Source organism: Vanessa cardui, chromosome 9, assembly GCF_905220365.1.
Source record: "Vanessa cardui chromosome 9, ilVanCard2.1, whole genome shotgun sequence".
NCBI classification, from domain to species: Eukaryota; Metazoa; Arthropoda; class Insecta; order Lepidoptera; family Nymphalidae; genus Vanessa; species Vanessa cardui.
The window spans coordinates 6,094,076-6,115,982 of NC_061131.1; the positions used below are offsets into that span (position 1 = coordinate 6,094,076).

Genomic DNA, 21,907 nt, shown 5'->3' on the forward strand with positions numbered 1-21,907 from the left:
GGTTTTTACCGGGTGAAAAAATACGTTTACATTTGTATGAAATTAAAATGTCTGGAACCCGATCAATTTTTAAATTTTAATCAAGCTTGGGAGTCTAATATGTAACCGAAAGGACTACCTCACTAAAATATGTAAATCTAAGTTTTATCCACTTCTATTTCAAAAGTAGTGGATATTTAAAGCATGTACCTTATTAAAATTTTATTTTCATAATTGTAATCTTTATTTTTATGAACATCTAATTTCACGCGCGATTTTGTCTGCGTGGGTGTTTGATTACGAGCAAAAGTTTATTTTGCGTTAGACCTCTTCAATGCGATAAGTATAATACATTTTTAGTTTTCATTTTTTATAAAGTGGTGTCTACTTTTTAGCAAACACAGACTATTAAAAATATGTAAGAGATAGCAGATAGATTATAATATGTATTAATATTATATAATAGTAACTTAATTAGGTAACTAAGTAAAACTTTTTTTATAATAACTTGTATTTTGAATTTGTGCCATAAAAATGTTATTTAACAATCTGTTTTTTATATCTATCTATTTAGTGCGTTACACTCTATAAGCTTCGATCACGCATCTAATCAAATATCTTATAGCATTACATAATTGCGATATATGTATATGAAGGAATAGTTATTTATGTAGTTTTTTTTTAAATGATTTAGATTTGTATTGTCTGTAATCAGAAAAATATATAATGTATTAAAATTTAAACGAACGAAATGTTTGGCAGTAAGCCCCTTATTTGAAGTAATGAATGCAGAACTTCCGAAACAAAGCATCCGTAGCCGCCTCGCTATTTCATAAATGTCCGTAGCGAAATGGGCAAACTATAAATTCAAAAGCAGATCTAAGGTAACAGCGAGGTAGGTAAGGCGGGTAAATACTACTACTAGGTTATGTAAGATATTATTTGTAATAAGATAAAAGTTTGCGTTCAATACCGGTCACATGAATGCTAAGAAAAAAAGGGGTAGAATAATTACTATGTTAAATATTAAGTTGTTCTATGAAGCCTATATGTCCGCGGTCGTAACGCCTCCACCGTCAAAATACCTAACTCTTTACCATTTATTACTTATTTTTTTATTATTTTAGTTTTATTTACTGTCATAAAAGCAAGAGAAAAAAACCTTACCTATTTACACATTTAGCCCATGGGTATGCACGTGTGAGGTAGGTCAACTGAACTTTCGACGCCTGAGATGCATTGGACGCCGTTAGCACTTTGCCTGTACTATGGCCCGCGAAAATTATCTTCTTCATCATCTTGTATACCTTCTTTGGCTAGTCAGAGCGACTGAGACAGTAAGCTGTGGCGTTGTGTGGTGTGGCTGGAACTACCTGCTCGGGTTTGGTTTTCCGAGATTAAGGTGGGAGATCAAAGAATCAATCAAATTATATAATCAATAAACTTTATTCAAGTAGGATTTTACAAGCACTTTCGAATCGTCTTTTTACAATTTAGTGAAGCTACCACCGGTTCGGAAAGTAGATTCTACCGAGAAGAACCGGCAAGAAACTCAGTAGTCACTCCTTTTTAACATTTAAAAAATACAAAGTCATGTTAGTTAAATACAATTATTTATATGCGCAATAGTGAGTATTCCTACTTTGTTAAAAACATCCCGAAGAGAGTCTCTAGCTCCAAGATTATTAATCGGGAATCTGCAGTTTATCATCACGCTGAACGACAATACTATGGTAACCTTTAACTATTTCAATGCATGTGCATCCCGCGTGACACTGAAGATGCGAATTATATCCCTTAATCAACAATTTCCTATAAAAATGCCACCGATTCCTTAATGTTCGTGACAAATCCCCTTTTAAATATATTTTTCGTTAGGTTTTACCTATAACAATAATGGTATTATAAAACAAATATTTCATATATTTAATGACACAGCAATACAAGATAAGATAGTTTATCCTGTATAAAAACATTACCAATATTATTTTAGTTTTTAATCATACTAAAATCATATGAATAAGTAAATTACTGTCAACTCAATGACAACTTTGTATTCAGTATGCGATAGAAGTGTGACTCAAAATAAAATACATAAATATGTTGTGGAAAAAGAAATCGTTAAAAGATTTTTACAAGTTGAAAACTATATTCGGCTTATATGTTGATTTTAATTCATCAAAAATCTTGCGCGTTTTAGTAAAATCTTACTGTGTTTTTTATTGTGTTTATATACTGAAAACAATAGCGGAGATTTATTCATTTGAAAGCTTTCTATTTATGACTCCGAGTTTAATGAAGTTTACGTTCAATATATTTTTTTCATTATATTTTCAAGAGAAGCCCTTTCTTAACTTCTATTCGGACATCCTTGTTTTGAGTAAAATTATCAAATATCGTTCGAATTCATTAAAATTGATTTGTGTTTTCTGTTTCTTTATAACATTCGTAATAAACATGACCATTAAAGTTATATCGAGGCTACAAGACATCGATCAAATACTTATGCGTGGGTTTATGGCTATAATGTTTCTGTCTATGACCAATCTACTGAGCTACCTTTCAAACTGCTTGATATTCAGTATGTTTTGGACGAGATTGAGCTTCCTACGAAATCGTTTGCAATCGAAATGCTTAAATAAAAATCAACAAATGCACGAAAAAGTACATACAATAAATAAAGTCACATATGTCTACAAAAACATGCTGGATGCCGTTAACTACAATATATCGCCGATAAATTGTATGGTAATATAATTTGTACTATAACTTAGCTACTCTAATTTATTTTATTTAATTTTCAAATCCTTTATTTTCATATAAATTGATGAAAAATTCAACAGCCCTTCTGTCACTTATCTCGTGTTCCAAAAAAAACTCAAGACAAAAAGATATTATATTTACGATACAGTAGTTTCCGCTGTGGCTGTGACAAAAAAATGTTTCCTGAAACGAGACCGAGCTCATGTGTCAAAGCATTTAGCGTCCCACGATAGAATCCCCATTTACTAGGGAACCAGTGTCGGCCCAACACATACTGTGCCGTGAACCGTAACGGAAAAATCTCCATCAACAAACCATCAACGAAAGTCCAGTTTAAATATAGCTGTTACCATCTGAAATTTGTCACTTTTACTGTCATGTTAATTCACTGGATGGTTTCAAGTACAAACAAAAGAGACATGTTTATTCTATAAAAAGATGAAGTAGTGATAAAATAACATTTTTGATATCCTATTATTCTAATGGTACTGGGCCACAATATGATTAAATGTGAACATACACTGACTGTGAGCCGATTGTTACGCTTTAATTTCCTAAGTAACTATGTATTTAGTGTATGCCAACACGGTTGATACAATACATGTCGTATACGTATTGTGTGATTAAACCAAAATAATCACAAACGATATCAATGAATTTGATAAAAAAAATAACGTTCAGAAATTTCTTAAAGTTAAAATTGGTATTTGGTTTGTACAGTGAGATTTACACTTCGATATTTTTTTGTTATGTTGCAAAACTATACTGCGTCTTATATTGTGCCTTCTTTTTATATATCGTTTATATTCATTTGCCGTTCCGAATATCAATATTAACAATAATTTCTGCTCCAAAATTTTTGTTCAACATTTTATTTATGTTATTTTCAAATTCAGAATATTGTTTGAAATTTCATTCTGATCTTATGGTATTTGACAATTTATCAAAGTTCGATATCAAACATTTAAATTTGAAGGCACAATTTATTGGTTATTTCTCAATTATTTCTGTAAGATGCTTAACTTTTTACTATTCGGAAATATTTGAATTGATCTCGTTGGAAGACTCGGCTTTGTGGATGATAACGCTGTCAAATTACCTGTACTACACAACGTGTAATGTTATGTTTAATTTTTACTGGGCTCGTATGAAACACTTGAGTGTAAAATTACATGATGAAACTGAAGCTAAAAACACAACGTTTGACAAAAAAATCTATACAATAAAAAAATTTACTTACAATTACAAATTTATACTTGACTGCGTGTTTCGAAGAAAAGGCGGTATAAATTTGATGGTACATAACCTGTTTATAAACTTTTTACAGTTATAATTGATAATTTTTTTACTGTTTTAAAAATTTTAAGGGAATTCCAAGCGACATTTATATGTATAGAAGTAATATTAGTTATAAGAATTAAAATATAATTGCTCAATTTTCAGATTCTCGTCAGTTCGATTGTCAATGTTATCAAAATGATTATCTTTATTTATTTAAACATAAAAAATATTTTAGACACTGTAAGTTATTATTGCTTAAATAAATAGAAGATTTAATGTTTTCATTTAATGATAGATATTTAATATAAAAATATTTCAGGGATATCAAAAAATACAAGTGACGCTTTTTATCGAAGCTATTATGGGGTGCATTCTGATGTCTTATTCAGCGATATTAGCAGAATTGGTTTTAAACGAATACGAGCGGATGAAAGAAATTTTGGCATACCAATTGGTTCTTTGTGACGGTAAGTTTTTTTTTTATTACTAACGCACTGCACGCAATATGAATATGTATCTCCATACATGCGCGCGCATTACGACGTGACATTTGTGTCTGCATCTGTCCATATTCGCGGACTTGACAAGAGTGACGAAACAGTCGCCGTGACAAAAGTTACCAGTGCGCGCTAGTTCTTAATATGCAACGATTGACAGATTGTATAAAGTGATCTGTGTGTGAATGTGTAACCAACTCTTATCCAAGCGAGACATCATTTTTAAATAATAATAATAATTTCATAATATCTTAATAAACTCCAAATACAAAAAAAAATTCTGCCTAAACTTACTCGATTATATAGAAAAGACTTACGATCACTGCGAACCAAATCTCTAAATAATTTTCACTTAGTCTTTTACATCAATCAACAATTACAATAATAAACTTAAAATAATTAATGTTTTACCCAGTTTCGGTATTTCACAATAGAATCAACGTAATTAAAATATTTATACAATCAAACAATCTATTAATGGAAAGAAAATATAATATTGTATTCTTCTAAAAAGATTTGATAATTTAGAAAATAATAAGTAAATTACAGTTGTAAATGTGTTATCTTAATATCACGGCTTGAGAACCGTAACCTAGATGATATGGAAAGAACGTTACATTAAATATCATTCTGTTCATTTAGTGAAATAAACAGACGGACCTGTCGGTATCAATCTTTGTCTCTTGTACATCTAGCACAAGTGCAAAATGTGATTCAGGCCCTTCAAGTTTTTATTCCACTTCACCAATCACAGTGGCTCATCACCATTTAAACTAAAACAACCAGAATCAAGCAATACAGACGATGTATTTCTTGCTATAGAATTACTAACGAGTGTTGAATGGTAAACGAAACAGGCTTTCGAAAACCCGATCGAACACAATATTCTCAAACATTTGACCATCTGGCATATGGCTAGGAATGGATATTATTAATTTTCTTATGAAATAGGTGTATGGTGTAAATGGGTCACCTGATGGTAAGTCACCACGCATACGCATTGGAATTTAGAATCATAAGATTTTTTTATTCTTACATCTCCGACGCGCTAACAATCTTCGTTATAGGTTATGTCCCTTGTGTCTGTAGTTATAATGGATCACTGACCTTACAAGCAACATAACAATAAATAGTATTACTACTTCTTGGTAACCTACCCAGACGCATGGTGGGCTTTCACAAAGCCCCACAACCGAAAATGTTGAATTTAATATCAAATTTAATTTATATTTTTACAGATGAAGATTTACATGCGGAGATTCTTACTACACTCAACTATCTCGAGACGCGTCCACCTAAATATACCATTTACGGATTGTTTTCTTTAGACCTTACTCTTATTACAGGAATAATCGACATTTGTGTGACATATATCATTATTTTATTGCAGTTTGATTTATAAATGTATTGTCTTCACTATAAGTGTTTTACTCGCTTTAACTTTATACTTTATTGTAAGTCACAATGTTATAATGCATTCAATTGTTTTGAACTAATAAATAGTAGTGATGAACCGTATGTGTTATTAATTCTAATTAGTTATCTCCTTCAGACAATCCCAGACAGAAATTAAGAAAAAGAAAGAATACAAATTCTTGGTAAGTAGTGCACCCATAAAAACTTACAAATATGTACAAAGTCATAAATACCTAATAGGTGTGTGCTTAAATTATGTTTTTTAATGTCAATTATACTTACTTAAATCGCAAACATTTTTTCAATGTAACAAGTATCTAAGTCAACTTCCGGCTCACCTCGCGGTTTTTATAATCAAATAAACAAACATATATTTATTCTATTTTTTCTGGGTTACTGTCACTTTTGGAAGGCATATTGATTTCAGACAGGTATACGGATCATTTATTTCATATTAGATTATTCGACATATGTAAGGACAGGACCGTATTATCCAATAGGCAGTGTAGGGCTAGAAAAAGTATTGAAATCAAATATTTATTTTAATTGAATAGGATGATGGCAATATAGCAACGCCCATTATAAAAAAAATCACAATATGGAATCAAATTGCATTGTGGTAGAATAATATATTTTAGAATGTTAGGAAAGGTTAAAGGGGCCTCGAGAAGAGCTTTGCTTAGGGGAGCCAAAATGTTTAATTCGACCTTACATAGGAGTGGCTTAGTGTAATGAAAATTTTATTTATTTGTTTAAATTTTTTATATTTAAATATTTAGACTTTTTTAATATCATCGTTATTAATACAAAAAACATTGAATATCGATCTCGTATCTCATTTAATATGTAATAAACATATAGTAAAATATATTAACTACTACTTATTACTACTACTAAGCTAAAGAGCTTTAAGTATTTATTACGAATGTGTTTTATTTATTTATAAAAAATGAATAATATTAAAACAATAATTATGAGATTTTCACTAATAGGTTTTAATTTAATTAAATTTTTACTATTTCATAAAATTCAATTATTACATTTTCATTAATACTTTTTGGAATAAAAATAGATTTAAAATATTAATTAAGATAATTAAGTTCAATCATGTATATATATAATAACTATATTATGTATATATAATACCAATATTCGTGAACAAGAATATAATTTTAACTCAGAAATGCAAGTTAATTATAAGAGTAATAGTTTTAATTCAAAATTGTATCTAGTATTATTCATAAGCAATCAAAATATTTTTTTTCATAACAAAAATGAAACATTGAATACATTGCACCGGCGTTACTCAATAAAGTTGTAGTTTGTTAGATTTCATAACCCAAACACTCGAGTATTTTGTAAACTTTTATACTTAACTGACTTTCAGGTTCAAAACTACAGTAATATTCCATTTTAACAGCTTTATTCACTTAGACAAAATTACTGAAAAAATTTATAAAATTAGCTACATATTCCATGGCTACAATGAAAGAGTCCTCATTTTTAGGGCTTCCTCTACAGGCTTACTGAAACTTTTTATGTTTAGTATTAGCCTTGCACAATTAATGAACGTAGTTTAGATATCAGCGGTATCTCATTTTACGGCGTTTATATTTGGTATACATTTTTAATGAATGATCAAGCTCATTCAAACATTTTAAACATAACGAACGTAGGCGATTTTACGGTCTTTACATTACAACAAACATAAAAATTTGTAATTACAGCACTTATGATAAACATTATTACGGTTTGTGTAAGTTTTATCAAAAACATCACTAAGAAGTGATTGTAGATCTCAACACGCTGATTCCGAATCATTAACTCATTTTTCATAAAAATGTTAGTTACAGTATAACACACCAAAGTTTCATCCCAATAGGATAAATGGATTAGCATTGCATAGAGGACAAACCTGCGTTTTTGCCTTTATTAGTATTATAAATACGAAAGTAACTCTGTCTGTTTTCTATTATGCTCTCGGCTAAGCAACTGAACATAATTATGTTGATAAAATTTGGTGCAAAGTAATGATATGAATGTGCAAAGTACAGCTAATCACAATGTAAAATAAATATTTTCTATTGACTTCAAAGTTATAGTTTGGAATATGTTTTATTGTGTTACTGAAACTATAACAATAAAAAAGAAAAAATATATTTTTACTTTTATGTAAGTCAGACGACTAATGATTATTTTAAACAATTATCCTGTTACTTACATATTTAAGTAAACTTTTACAAACTAAAAGCTAAATTAATTCCTTTGGATAACAAAATTTGAATGTGCTTAAAACTGTACAGCTATTTAATGATAAATTCTACGGAGGACATTAAAATTGCTTCGAATCGAAAAAAAACGCCGACCTTTCAACTTAAACATTTAATAAGTTTATTCGCTTTGCAAAAAAGATACAGCTTACTTCATATAAATAATTTAGTTGAAATAAAGATAGATAATACCAAAAATAATAAAAAAAATGTTTTAATAAATAAAGGAAAAAAATAAAACAATATTAAATTGTTAACAATATTTTGTTGATATATAGATATATAATAAGTTTCCAGTATAAATTATATGTTAATTTAACAAAAAAGCACTTCCGAGTTGTAATAATAGTATTTTCATAAAATAATAACATCCCTAACATTTTATATTCGGGATAATAACGTATCCGTTTTGAGGCAAATTCGATCCATAGCAGTGAAGCGCAAAGTCGGGGCGCCTACGTAGGTGCGACTCGCTCACGCGTAGCAGATTGACAACCGGCAAAAATACTCAATGGAATTGGGACTCCTGGTAAAAAAATTAAAGGCGAGAATCTGGATGAATATAAAAACTAGATTTATCTTTATTATCTTACACTATTACCTTACTTTTATCCCCGTTGAATAATAAGATTTGCGAAGAAAACTTTATTAGTTAACTACTTACCTACATCAAAACAAATGCAATTTTTTATCATATTGTTTGATAAACAGCGCAGTATAAATTCTTACTTTATGAAATTATAAATTCATTAAGGTATATTGAATTTGACGTGAATCAAATCATTTTAATTAAAATTAAAAGCGATGCCAATATTGCTTGCCTGCAGTTTCTGATAATAGCCCAAATCAATACACAGCGTCCGTCGGTCTGAACCCGCTAAGTTATTTAAAATGCAGTCGACACATCATCCGAGTGAAAATGCAATATTCGCCTTGCCCATGCGGAAACATGGTTATTTTCAATCACGTTTTCATCAGAAAAATCCTTTTAGCGCAGGTATTTTCAAAACAAATCTTATCAAGAATCGTACTTGTTCCAAACAAAACTATTTTGCACTATTTCAATATTGGCTGAGGTATGAAAATATCTAATATATGCATATAATAAAATTGGAGTGTATGTTTATAATATTAAAATAGTCCTTTTTTACTCAATGCATATGTTTTGACAGGACTTTCACTGGCAGATAACTGATATAATAAGGAGTAACTTAGGCTACAATATATTTTTTTTTTTTTTGTTAAATTCAAACGCGTACAACAGTTAACAGTTAGTACACTATATAATTTGCATGTCTTTTAATTTTATTGGTGTGGATTAGCTTGATATGAATTATTATACTACAAAAAAGTGGTGTGTGTGTATGCGTCTAAAGTTATGGGTTCGTACTCGTTGTACTTGATAGTGAACTAAGGTAATTTATATTCGTCTTTCTGTTTTGACAGGTCCGTATTTTTAAATATATAAGGCTCTTTTTGTATTTTTTTGTTTTAAAACCCATTCCAATTTTGCTATCAATGCGTTAATCAATTGCATATCAAGACAAAACTGTCTGAGTAAATAGGTTAAAATTATAAATAAAAATAATTAGTGGATAGAATGGAAACACATTGATAAATAATGTTGTCTCGAAACAGTATAGGTAATTAAACTTGTCATGGCTTTGATTTTTAAATTAAATAACATTTATAAGTATAATTATTGATTCGGTTATCGACACCTCATTGTGGGACTCCCGTCACTTCCTCTCTTGGCGTGATGCGGCCACTGGTACTGCCTGGTACGAGAAAAACAAAAGGCGGTGGATTTTGAACGGGCAGAGCAGAAGAAAGCTACATTCGTGGATTGGCGGTCAAAGGATATAATTATATACAATAAGCGGATAAATAATATATGTATCGATTGGTAAATTAATATAGTGACATAAATTAATGTTGTGTTAGTAGTTTTATTACAAACTTCATTATTACTTAGTAATTTAAATTAAACTAATTACTTAAATGATATATTTGGAAATATTACTTTTTTATTTTATCCATAAATGACTAATCTTCTACCTATCTACAAATACAACACTAAGTACACCTATAATATGAGCACATAGATTGTAAAGGAAACTATTAATGCCAGTTTTTGGTTTTCTTTTGCAGCATTCAAACAAACGGCAAAGGTAAAATATTATAAGTTCTATCACCTGAAACTAATGAGGTCACCACTTGCATTACTTTTCAAAGTTTTACCCAATTTATTTTATATTATGCTTCTTCTTAACAATAACCTTTGTCCTGGAGTTTTGTTTTGTTTAACTTTTATATGCCGTTATGATAAAGTTTTAACAAGCTTCATTCAAATATGGCTCCGTGTTGTCAGGATGTGGTATTGTTAGAACAATATCAACTGTTAATTTAATCTTATGTTAGAAATAGATAAATGGAATAATAGTTTATAGTATTTCATGATGAATATGACAGACAAGATCTCTTTGTGTATAGCTTTGTGCAAGCTTGTGTTGGTATCACCCACACATAACTACCCACAGACAACAATATTTAGTATAATTGTGTTCCGGGTTGTAGGATGAACGAACGAGTGTCACAAGTGTTCTTTAACAAGAACTTAATACCTTAGTGCTACTTAAAATTTATGTTAATATTATTATTATTAAGAGGTGTATTTATTTCAGTTGTCTATAAAAGTATAGCAATTTATCAGGTGGTATTCGATTATCCTTTCTATTAAATTATTTACACCTAATTTGATTCATTTGACGACCTCCGTGGTCAAGTGGTGTGTACACCGGTTTTCATGGGTGTGCCACTCCGAGGTCCTGGGTTCGATTCCCGGCTGAGTCGATGTAGATTATCATTAGTTTTATATGTTATCTTGGGTCCGGGGGGTTTGTGGTACCGTCGTTACTTCTGATGTTCCATAACACAAGTGCTTTAGCTACTTACATTGGGATCAGAGTAATGTATGTGATGTTGTCTCAAATTTATTTATTTATTTATATTAACCCTGTATGTTTAAGTAGCACCTATTTTCTCACCGCTTCTTAATAATAATAATAAAAAAACGGCCTAGACCATTATATATCTCTTTTGTTTTTATTTTATTTCAATCATTATTATTAAAATATGAATGTGTTTTTTTTCGTTATATGATATGTACTTGTTACATTTTCGATAAACAGTTATTAGGAGCAACTCAAGACTCAAGCATATATAGCTTAAGTAGACCCGATGTGTATTACGGAATAGAAAACATCGCTGTAAACATCGAGAGCGACTTCAAATCCAGGTATCTCAGTCTGAGCTACTTAATGTGTTTACAATTCATTTGCGGCGAAGGAAAACGCCGTGAAATTCTTAAACGTCTACTTACTCTTATACTTGTACTCAATGGAACAGAATGCTGGATTAAGCAACAAATCCCTCCATCTTTACAAAAGAGAAGATTGTAGAACCATCTGTAGTCTTGAGCATATACGTTATGATAATGTATATGTAAAAATATAACGATATTATATGTCAAACAATACAGTAAAATAGAAACGCGAACATTTTGGACGCAACGCGCAATCGGAATCGAAAAATACAGACATTGTTTAGAATGATTCATATCATGCATTCACCCTTGATGTTTTATGAACATACTAGTTTTTGCCATTGATTTCGACTATGTATTGGATACAGGTGTTGGTATAAAATCCGTATATTCCAGACGATAATCTATCTCTCAGCTCAAGATTCGTTCCGCCGTTTTGGCGTGATTGAGTTACAAACATCCATTCATCTAAACTTTCGCAATTATAATATCGGTAGTAATATTTAAGAAACGGAATATTAAACAATAACAAGAAGATCATATCATTAAAAAAAAGAATGAGAATATTAATAACATAAGACATTATTACAATTAAGCAGGTAAGCCTTTGGTCTTACGTCTGATCTGACTCCCCTCTTATCAAATTGCCGTACTAGAAGATTAATATATAAATGTGGGAGTAGTATTTGCGTTGTATGCAAACACAAACACTCTGCCACACTTGTGTACTAACATATTTCCTTCTTAGTTAAATAGAGAGACTATTTACGTAAAATATGGCTGCACTGGTCGAATCCTGAACAAATCATCTTCAATAATATGGACGCATATTATTGAGGATGATATCCTGTAAAATGCATTAATTTTGAGTTATAATTATGTTAAAAGATCAATCAAAACATTGGTACTAAATTAAAATTAAATATTTTGCTCTAAAAAATCTATTGGAACACATTACGCTCCCTCGATGTATTCTTTTCGCTAACGATTTTTTTCAATATTCATCAATTAATATATCATTCGATTCAGGTCTTGTGCGGTCACCTTTTATGAAATCTGAAACTTTGTAATTCTATAAAATTGTTAGAAACCCAATATTAAACGACATATTAATTCGAATTTCAAAATATATACTAGCTAAACGTATACAGTAGTCGTAACCAGAAGTTATACTTATCGTAATAGCACACGAAGCTCATTCAGAGTGCTTTGAATTTAAATACATTCATGTTTTTAAACGTCTTGATCATTGTAGTTCATGAAATTTTATACTAAAACAACCGCAGTTCAATTTCTTTTGGTTATCTAGTCTCTTCGTATATTATTCATATAAAATTTCTTACTACATTGTAAAGTGTTAAAATCATATGAAATATAAAATCCCATTAATTAACATAAATCAATGTGCCTAATATGGTTTCTTTATCAATCACATGAATTTACTGGTCCAGTTTTATAACGGGATCAACTATAGCCTGTCTCCGTAAACCTGTCTAGGGCTTACTAGTTATTTGCTAGGTCATTCACACTATCGTCTTCCTTAAGCTGCCCTTACAGTTATTCGAGTACTGGTAGAAAAAAATATTACGTGTTTTGTTTTTATTTTACAAATGTATGTTCTTAATATGTTTGACCCTTTACATTCAATTGTATGAGATAAATAATATATTTAGTAGATTTTTTACTTTAGGTATTTTATTTTGAGGACCGAAAGATATGATACAAAAAAAATAAGTAATGATAATATTTATACGTCTTCATGTTATTGCTTTCAAATTCAATTCATGCCATTGCTTTTTTCATTTGTGCTATTTTCTTTAACAAAATGTCACAACCATATATTTACTAGTTTTTTGTGTTACTATGGTCATGTGTTAAGTTAAGCTATGTGTCTAAAGATATTTAACCTTAATAACTTTCATAGACAAAGCTACAACATCTCGTGAGATCTATCAATAGTCCTAAGTTTTAGTGATGAAAAAAAAAAAACAAATCAAAATACGGAACACAAATATATATTTTATAGAAGTATATGCAATAAAATATTTAGCCACTCTTGACCTCCATAAATCATTGAACACTTTCATCTCAATACACGATACCTCGATTCGTATTAACGATTAATCAAATATGTTTAATAAGGTCAGCGGATATGTTAATGCCTAAACGTTTTCAGAACCTCACAAGCCACTAATTACGTCGGATCCTACAAATAAAGGCTCTCACAAAACCCGTATTAATGCCGCTTGACCCTCAAGATTCTCAAGTTCCCTGAACAGTATCGCGATCGATATAAAATTCATGGCATTTGAAAATTTATGCTCGGAAAGCAATAAAAGCATTTTTATAACATACTTCAAACTTGATGAGATGAAAACTTTGACTTTATGGAAGAGTGGTTTTACAAAGCGAGAACGATATGAAAAATCTCTCGTGTACAGAAGTTCAATAGACTCTCTTCAGATGTATTTTGTTTGGACTTTGATAATAAACAGAATAATCTAAAGATGATCAAAACACATTTCCATAACAGCAGGAGCACCGGGTTTTCGATGTGAATTATAAAGAAAAAATTGCTCCATTATGAATAACAGACAGACCTTGTTTATTACAAGAAGAAAATATACTTGGTACATCTTTTAAGTGAAGATCATACTAGATCATAATTAAATTCAAATCTGATGGAGTTTAGTCTAGGCTACCTACACAAAATTCTCAACAATTATTTTGATTCTTAACATAAGAAGCATAACTATTTTCCCACTGTTATGGTTTAATACAAAAACGCCAACTTTGTAGCCAATATGAATTGACTTACTTCATTTTGAAACTAAATGAAAATTGTATTCAAGATTAACGTGCCAACCATACTATGCGTCATGTTGTATAAAAACTGAGGCATTAAGTCGCGTTGCGGCTTTCAATTCACAGTAGGTACCGGATTTCACCGTACTGTCCGACTCGTCGCGCCTGTTACTCGGAATTAGATGTTTGCTTTTTAAGGTAACATACTATCTCTCGTCTCTCTATACGTAATAAAATTCTTACTGTATGATAACGTGTCGCTAACGGATTTCATCCTGTTATTTAGGATTCTGTAAGCTTGTAATACTACGGTCTTTTTCATTTCCTTTTGTGTAGTTGAAACTTATAAAGGGTGAGTCACTCAGGGTATATTAAGATCTGCTTCAAACATGCACATTATATAAAATACATATGTTTTACATGTGTGATGATAAGATAAATGAAAAAATAGAAATTTACCTTTGTTTGCTTTTTTTAACTGTCATTTACCTCATATGTATATTATTTGTCACCTTACGTATAATCCAGCTAATGAAAGGGGCAGCTATTAAAGATATTTACTTATTTAACTGGAGTGTATATACAATATAATGAAATATGTAGATAAAATATACCATTTATTAAACGGCTAATTTTATTCATTTCAAATTTTACTTAAAACAACCGACAATAGCAGAAAATAACTTCGGTCGAGCTAGAAATAAAACAAACACATTAAAATGATAAATTATTCAAATATACCATACTCGACATATTCTAGAATATAGCCGGCATAAATTAATCCAGTCATGTAATTCTAGAAGAACCGGCAAGCTGATTTAAAAAAATCCGTAAATATTTATTTTATTTTACTTAACTTTTTAAAGCGAATTAATAATAATAACAATTAAACAGCTTAAGGGGTCATTGCCATCCCATATATAGTAATAATATACAGAACCTTTATATCTTAATGATAATTTAAACTGTGTTCATTATTAAAATATGAAAATCGTTTCTATATCGCCAATCGCACCTTAAGTAATTTATTAATTACATTGTAAAGAATTAAATAATTTATTGAATTTAAAAGCAGAATCAGTGATAATAAATTATACGAACGCGAGAAGTAGCAGACTGTCGCAAGTATTTCGGAACACGCGTACGATTCTATTTATAAGATATATATTAATAAACAGCTTTAAACAGCGAAGTGTTTGCAAATTTATATGAGCATTTGTCCATTGGTATGAACACGTATAAAACGACGGGAATATTTTAAATAGTACATTTTTTATTATTGCATTATTATTCGGTGAAATTATTACTTATTTGTTAACGGTTTGAATTAATTATATTAAGTTCGAAAATATTAAATAATTAAATAACTATATAATTTGAGTAATCAATAACGAATAAATACACTTGAAAACCAACAATCAAAAGTATATTTAATCTTTTGAACGGTACGTAAAGCTGTCAAAGATGCATAAAATCAGAGTCCCTGTTGGAATTGAATAAAACATAATTTCAGCACGTCATGGTGTATAAAATATGAATGAGATAAAGTAGTATCTACAGTAGCAGGGCATCTAGGTCGACAACAATGCTCCCAGAGTCCCAATAGGAAAATTTGTCTCCATTTTTGCGCCCCTGAGCGAATATAATTTAACCCATAAAGACCGTAAGGGAGAAAGTTTTCAACGCACTAAGTGTATTTTCAGAAAAAGTTTGTAACGTAACAGTTAATACTCTTTGGTATTTATATTAAATAATAAATTCTTGAATTTTTTTTTCCTCGTAAGTCTGTCTATCTATGTCCCGAAACCATTCATTCGATTGCGATGAAATTTTGATGAGTGACTTCAATATCAACGTTTTATGTACTCTCCTATTTTGCCCGAAGGCTTAATTTTTTTTTCCTAAAATTATTTGTACTGAAATACGCCTTTTGATACACGATATTAGTTGGAATACAATTATATTAAAAATAATATGTTTATGCCCAATTTAGTTAGAATTTATTACTAATAAAAAAATGTTAAAAGTACATTTTTTATATAACTTTATTCACAGCCTTCAGTTATTTGCTAAAAATTAGGTAGAAATAAACATATAATGCCTTTATAGTCAGTGACTTAAGTCGTCAGGCATTCGAATCAAGAGAGATTGATAAGAGATTTTGTAATCAGACAATTATTTGATCATAAAGATACATTTTTTCTATAAAGTATTTACAAATGTATTGGTGTGTACAATCAGATGATTATCTGATATTATCAGATAATTAATTGACTTTGTATTGTCCATAGTATCCCAAATTATAACAAAGTTTAAATCAATATTTTTAAATTTTAAACTTAGCAAGTAAAATTATTACGATTCGGAATGAAAACAATGAAAGCGTATTCTGTAAGTTTTCATTTTAGTGAATTTTGTGAACGGTACGGTAATAATGATGCTTTCAAATAGTCATTTTTTTGTATAATATTTTAAATAGTGAAAAACAATAACTCATTTTTCTATTCGAAAGTCCGATAAACGTATAAGAATTGAAATAAAAGTATATTATTATAGGTATATTTATTATTTATAACTAATTAAAAGTTATCGCTGACATTGCTATCATTGTTGGGTAAAATTAATTATAAATATAAAATATTAAACAATAAAATAACCTAACTTAGCTTACCTTCGCTTAAAATTTATTTTAAAAAAAAATATAAAGTTGTGCCTCTATTTAGAAATCATACGCTCCCACTTTTGATGTATGATACGATCATGTCATTCAAGCCTGTGGTGGAGCGGGCGATTAAGAGAATTGGTTTTATGTCATATCAAGGATTTCAATGTCATTTTGGCGCGCTTCGCCTTCGATAGTGTTAATCGATGGATTGGCTTTATTGACAAGTGGATTACTTAAAATTATCGTTAATATGACAATTAAGATTATTTCAAACATTTTTTTTAAACAACAACAATAAGTAACAGATAATATCTTTATTGTAATTCTTAATTAAAACGAAATGACGTATTTTTGGTTTCCTAACGTTCTTTTGTCATTAATATGTAAATAAAAGTATATAATTTTGTATTTATAAGTTATTAATTAAACATGCCGTATATAACATGCCGGTTATTGCAGTGAATAATGATGGTCTTTGTAAAAAATAAAACGTAAACAACAAACGGAACGTAAATAAAAATAACAAAAATAATGAGCAAAGTAAAGTTTCTGCTGGAAACTTCAGAGATCTTCGCATCTTTAAAACGCAAATTAAAGAGGTAGATATTAAAAAAAGCAGACCAAGAGGAATTCTTACCTACTTAAAAGATGTAAATGAGATCGGCAACTTGAAACTGGCGCCTTTGACTTGGGACACTTTTCACTTCTCCTATAATCCAATTCTTTTTCTCAATCACAAATGTCTCGTCGAAAGTCACAGTTAAGCGATTCAATTTATTTAATCTTAAAGACACAACGAAATAAATTTAAAAACTACGAAGTGAACTGTTAAATAAACGGAAACGAGATGAGAACGATGAAAATTTATTTTAATGAACGAGAGGTTTATTTATTTTCGAAATGATACTTCGGGAAAACGGCACGCTCAAATTAGTACCGGTAGGATTTGGATATCGTACGTCACGGACAGGAGAGGTTCGGACACACGACCGAGGAGACCGAGTCGACGTGAGTGACGCTGAACCAGGGCCTCCCGCCCGCCTAGCGTCGCGCGCTCCCGTGAGCAAAAAGGATGCAGCGAACTAACCCCCGGCCCCGCGAATATCGCCGCTCTGATCTTCTAGCCAGAGTCTCAAGTACTCTTCACAGTTGGCAGCGCTCGTTCGGAGAGGGAGGGTTTTCTATTTATTAATACGAAACTGACATATGTAGCACTGACGATGCTATTTGATTTTGTAACTTAGATTCATTGTAATAAAATTGATTCTAGCTTAAATCGCACGGGATGAACACCTGACGTTCGGCGTCATATCGCGAAACATATGCCCCGGTTGGCTAGGTGTAGCAAATACCATAACGAATACTTTGGCTGAACACGCGCCATATTATGCAACGTTACGTCGTGTATTGTACTGTTTAAAATTTTCTTCTCCTTCGAGTAAGCTTTTAAAGCATGCCAGCGCTTTTACTATGCAACAACGTATGCACATTGCACACTATTCTTTTTAAAAAATGATTAAAAAAATGTCTTGAATGGCTTGGACCTATTTATATTGCACGTGTTTCTTTATAATTCTAGATTCTATTGTGTCCCATGGTAGTTTTCATAGTCAGAATAAACATAGATTTAGTATCATGAAACGGGGATCGATATAGATGGCCGTTGTATATGTTAAAAACAAATTAGAGTACAGTTGACGTAATTCTAGATTAAAAAAACATAAACTTATTTAAATTTGCAAATTTAGTTTGTCAATAAACGGGTGTTTTCGTACACATAATACAGCACCGTCCGACCGTTTTCATTAAAGCGCGCTTTGAGCGTAGCGCATCTCACTACTTTGTTTACGAACTACGCAGCCGATAATATTATCGGTGCGGCGCCCGGCGGTGCGTTTTTATCATTTAAAAGCTTTCAAGCGAATTTTAATAAAGTAAACATTATAAAATATATCTCTTACCAAAAATTTTTTAAGTTGTTTTTCAACAGAGTAACAATTCAAATTTATTGCAAACTAACCATCTATTCAGCGTTACTTAATATAAACTCTTTTAACATAAAGAAAATAAAAACCTTTATATCAATATTACTAATGTAATGTATTGGAGATGAAATCATAAGCTCACAGAGTTATTCTGGCACACAGATAAAATATTTTATTTTTTTGTATGTATGTATGTATGCATTTATTTTATTGTATGCATGTAATAATAATAACGCTCAAAGACTTAAGGTTACTGTAGTCTATTACTTACGAGTTTGTATACTCAGTCAACTTGAAGTTAAGTAAAAGTCAACGAAGTCGCTATTATGAATTATGTGTCGTAACAATTAAAAACTTTTTAAATTATGTGTTGTGAATTTTTATATCTTAATATTTTGTGCCTGGGAACGAATCTTGTCATCTTGTGGTCGACACTTTAGGACGCATGTTTTGATATTGTGTTAAGCAGTTAAAGTTAATACAAATATTTTATAGTAATTTTTCTTAGTTAGTTCTTTGTCAACATCATCATTATCATTAAACTTTACATCAGGCAGAATGTTTAGCACTCAATTAATAGAGCATAATCAGTGTCTTCGAGTTATCATGTCCATTGTAATATTTAAAAAATAATACCCCTTAAAACTAGTTGCCGTGTTTCCGTTTTTTTTTTTAATATTATTATTTATTTAAATTAATATAAATTTTATTCCACTAAATATTATTATAAATAAGTATCAGACAATTACTAATTAATCCTTAAATCTTTTTACAGCATAGCTATAAATATTAAAAGTAAAGGGGAACTGTTAAAGGGTAAGAACGTCGCGTACGCCGTGACGGCAAACGACAAGAGTCTACCATTATGACGTCATAATGGTAGACTTTAGTTTCTCTCTTGTTGACCTGTACTCACTTGTTTGAGTCACATATTGATTTGGTAACGAAACTCTTTGTTTCCGTATACTGAAATATTCATATTTATTTATTGGTATTCTTTAATAATAAATGCTCTCAAATAACATCAATTTCGGTGTATCATATCTGTCAGCATTCGTCTTTTATAGTACTTTTAAAATATTTATAAAGAATTTTTTACACGTCCATTTGAAAGTACAATAAAACAATTGTATTAACTTTCTTAATTTAAATTAATGGTTTTACTTGTTTGATCTAGGACTTGTTCTTGTGCGTCTTCCGATTCCCCGGAAGTCATTTCGTCCTCGGTACAACATCATACAACAATTCTGGTATGAAAATATTTGAATCAAACTCGTGAATCAGTAACTAATTGCAAATGTCAGATAGAACTTCTAGAAAATTAAATTATGTATACTATAATTAATATTAATGGGATCATTTTTTTCCTTTCATCGAAATTATAATTAGCTCAAAAACATTATTCATCAATTCTACAAATTTTAATTAACTGGTATTTATTCGAATAAAATGAAACGAACAAAAAAAAATACAATTACGAACATTTTTGTACGAAAATGTTTGTAACACAGGCATTCTCCTGAATAGCACAGAAATGAAGTATGAAATTCTTCGAAATTTATTGATTCGAAAATTTGAAATTTCGAATATCGAATCAATAATAATTAATTAATTGTTGTCATCGATTTCTGAACAGCATAAGTGCATATCAACTAAACAATCAACAAACTAAAGCCTTCCACGAGCACGTCTTAATTCTCACACTAACCAAAGTTCAGAGTAAATAACTACACGAGTTTCGTAAGCAAACAAATTACGTGCTATTGGGGGTGCTCGGTAGCATTTTCACGGTAACATTTCAGTGCATCGGGCGGAAGTTGCCGCAGAGCGAACAGTGTGTAAACAAGCTGCCACGCCGAAACACTTACACAATTTGTTTGTATTTTTTTTTTTTTTTTTACTTTTCTGTCTGATATGAGAAATGTTCGTTTCCTGTTATTTAAAAAATATGTATAATTGAATGAGTAATTATAAACGGTGTATTTGTTTTTTACAATTCGTTTAAGACAATATTACAAAAAAGTGTTGTTTTTTTTTATTAATATGTGACAAATCAATATAAATAACCAAAATAAAATTACTCCAGTTAATAAATTTTATTTAATGGTAGGAATTTTTGCAAAACCATATTCTACTTACCATACATTCTAATGCCGAGCAGAAATACTAAATACTGTTATTATCTGTGTGGAGAATAAGTGAACCAATATAATTAAAAGCACAAGACGTAACATCTCAGTTTCCAAGGTTGGGGGCATTGTCGATGTAAGTAATTTTTATATGATTTTACAGCGCCAATATCTATTAGCATTGGTGATCACCTACCTACTATCTGGCGGCCTATTTACTCGACCATCTAAATATGATAAAAAAATTAAAGTAATTAATAAAAAAATAGTTTAACAATACTAATGATTTACATATAAGATACACATAAACACGAGCACACACACACACCCACACACACACATACAAACAGAATCAAATACTATCAGCTCAATAAAATTGACTGCTGTAGCTATCATACCAATCCTTAACAGTTCGTCTTTCGATCTGACCGAGCTTGAAACTATACCGAAGCCTTTGTTGTCAGTTTCAAGAAGCATTCACGTCGTTTTATTGGAATACTACGACCGAAACTTCAATTGTGCTCTTAAATGAGAAATTCAAATAAATCCTCCGAAACCGCGTTACGATCTAACTATAGACGTTGCTACGACTATCAGCTTTAGTCTTGGAAATTCTTACCTGAACTATTGCTGATTATTAACGATCACACGATAATCTTAAACATTTACATTTACTATATAAAAAAACATTTACATATATTTTTTAAATAATTTATGTTCTTAAAAAATATTTAAATTGAGAACTTGAATTAAAAACATCGAAATAAATTCAAATAACGGTAGCAAAATTTT

General features: G+C 30.2%; 2 protein-coding genes across 3 annotated transcripts in view; one reads left to right on the forward strand and one right to left on the reverse strand.

The window, feature by feature from the left end:
- LOC124532332 (poly(rC)-binding protein 3) overlaps window positions 1-18,075 on the reverse strand; it is a 203,276-nt gene extending 185,201 nt beyond the window's left edge. Inside the window, exon 1 of one of the 2 annotated variants that reach the window (XM_047107196.1) lies at window positions 17,643-18,075. The gene's annotated coding sequence lies outside the window, so the exon portion shown is untranslated. Of the gene's footprint in view, window positions 1-17,638 lie in introns of both variants that reach the window. The other variant, XM_047107195.1, reaches the window with a different exon arrangement.
- Window positions 2,437-5,922, forward strand: LOC124532444. The gene is made up of 3 exons (XM_047107347.1): window positions 2,437-2,727; window positions 4,343-4,490; window positions 5,759-5,922. The coding sequence occupies exons 1-3, from the start codon at window positions 2,437-2,439 to the stop codon at window positions 5,920-5,922; spliced, it is 603 nt and encodes a 200-aa protein (XP_046963303.1).
- Window positions 18,076-21,907: the final 3,832 nt, after the last annotated feature.

Bases quoted from the DNA above. Each gene is read 5' to 3' on its own strand.
- LOC124532444 (XM_047107347.1), top strand. From the start codon at position 2,437: ATGACCATTAAAGTTATATCGAGGCTACAAGACATCGATCAAATACTT. The intron at 2,728-4,342 runs GTAATATAATTT...AAAATATTTCAG, and splicing joins TATCGCCGATAAATTGTATG to GGATATCAAAAAATACAAGT. The intron at 4,491-5,758 runs GTAAGTTTTTTT...ATATTTTTACAG, and splicing joins CCAATTGGTTCTTTGTGACG to ATGAAGATTTACATGCGGAG.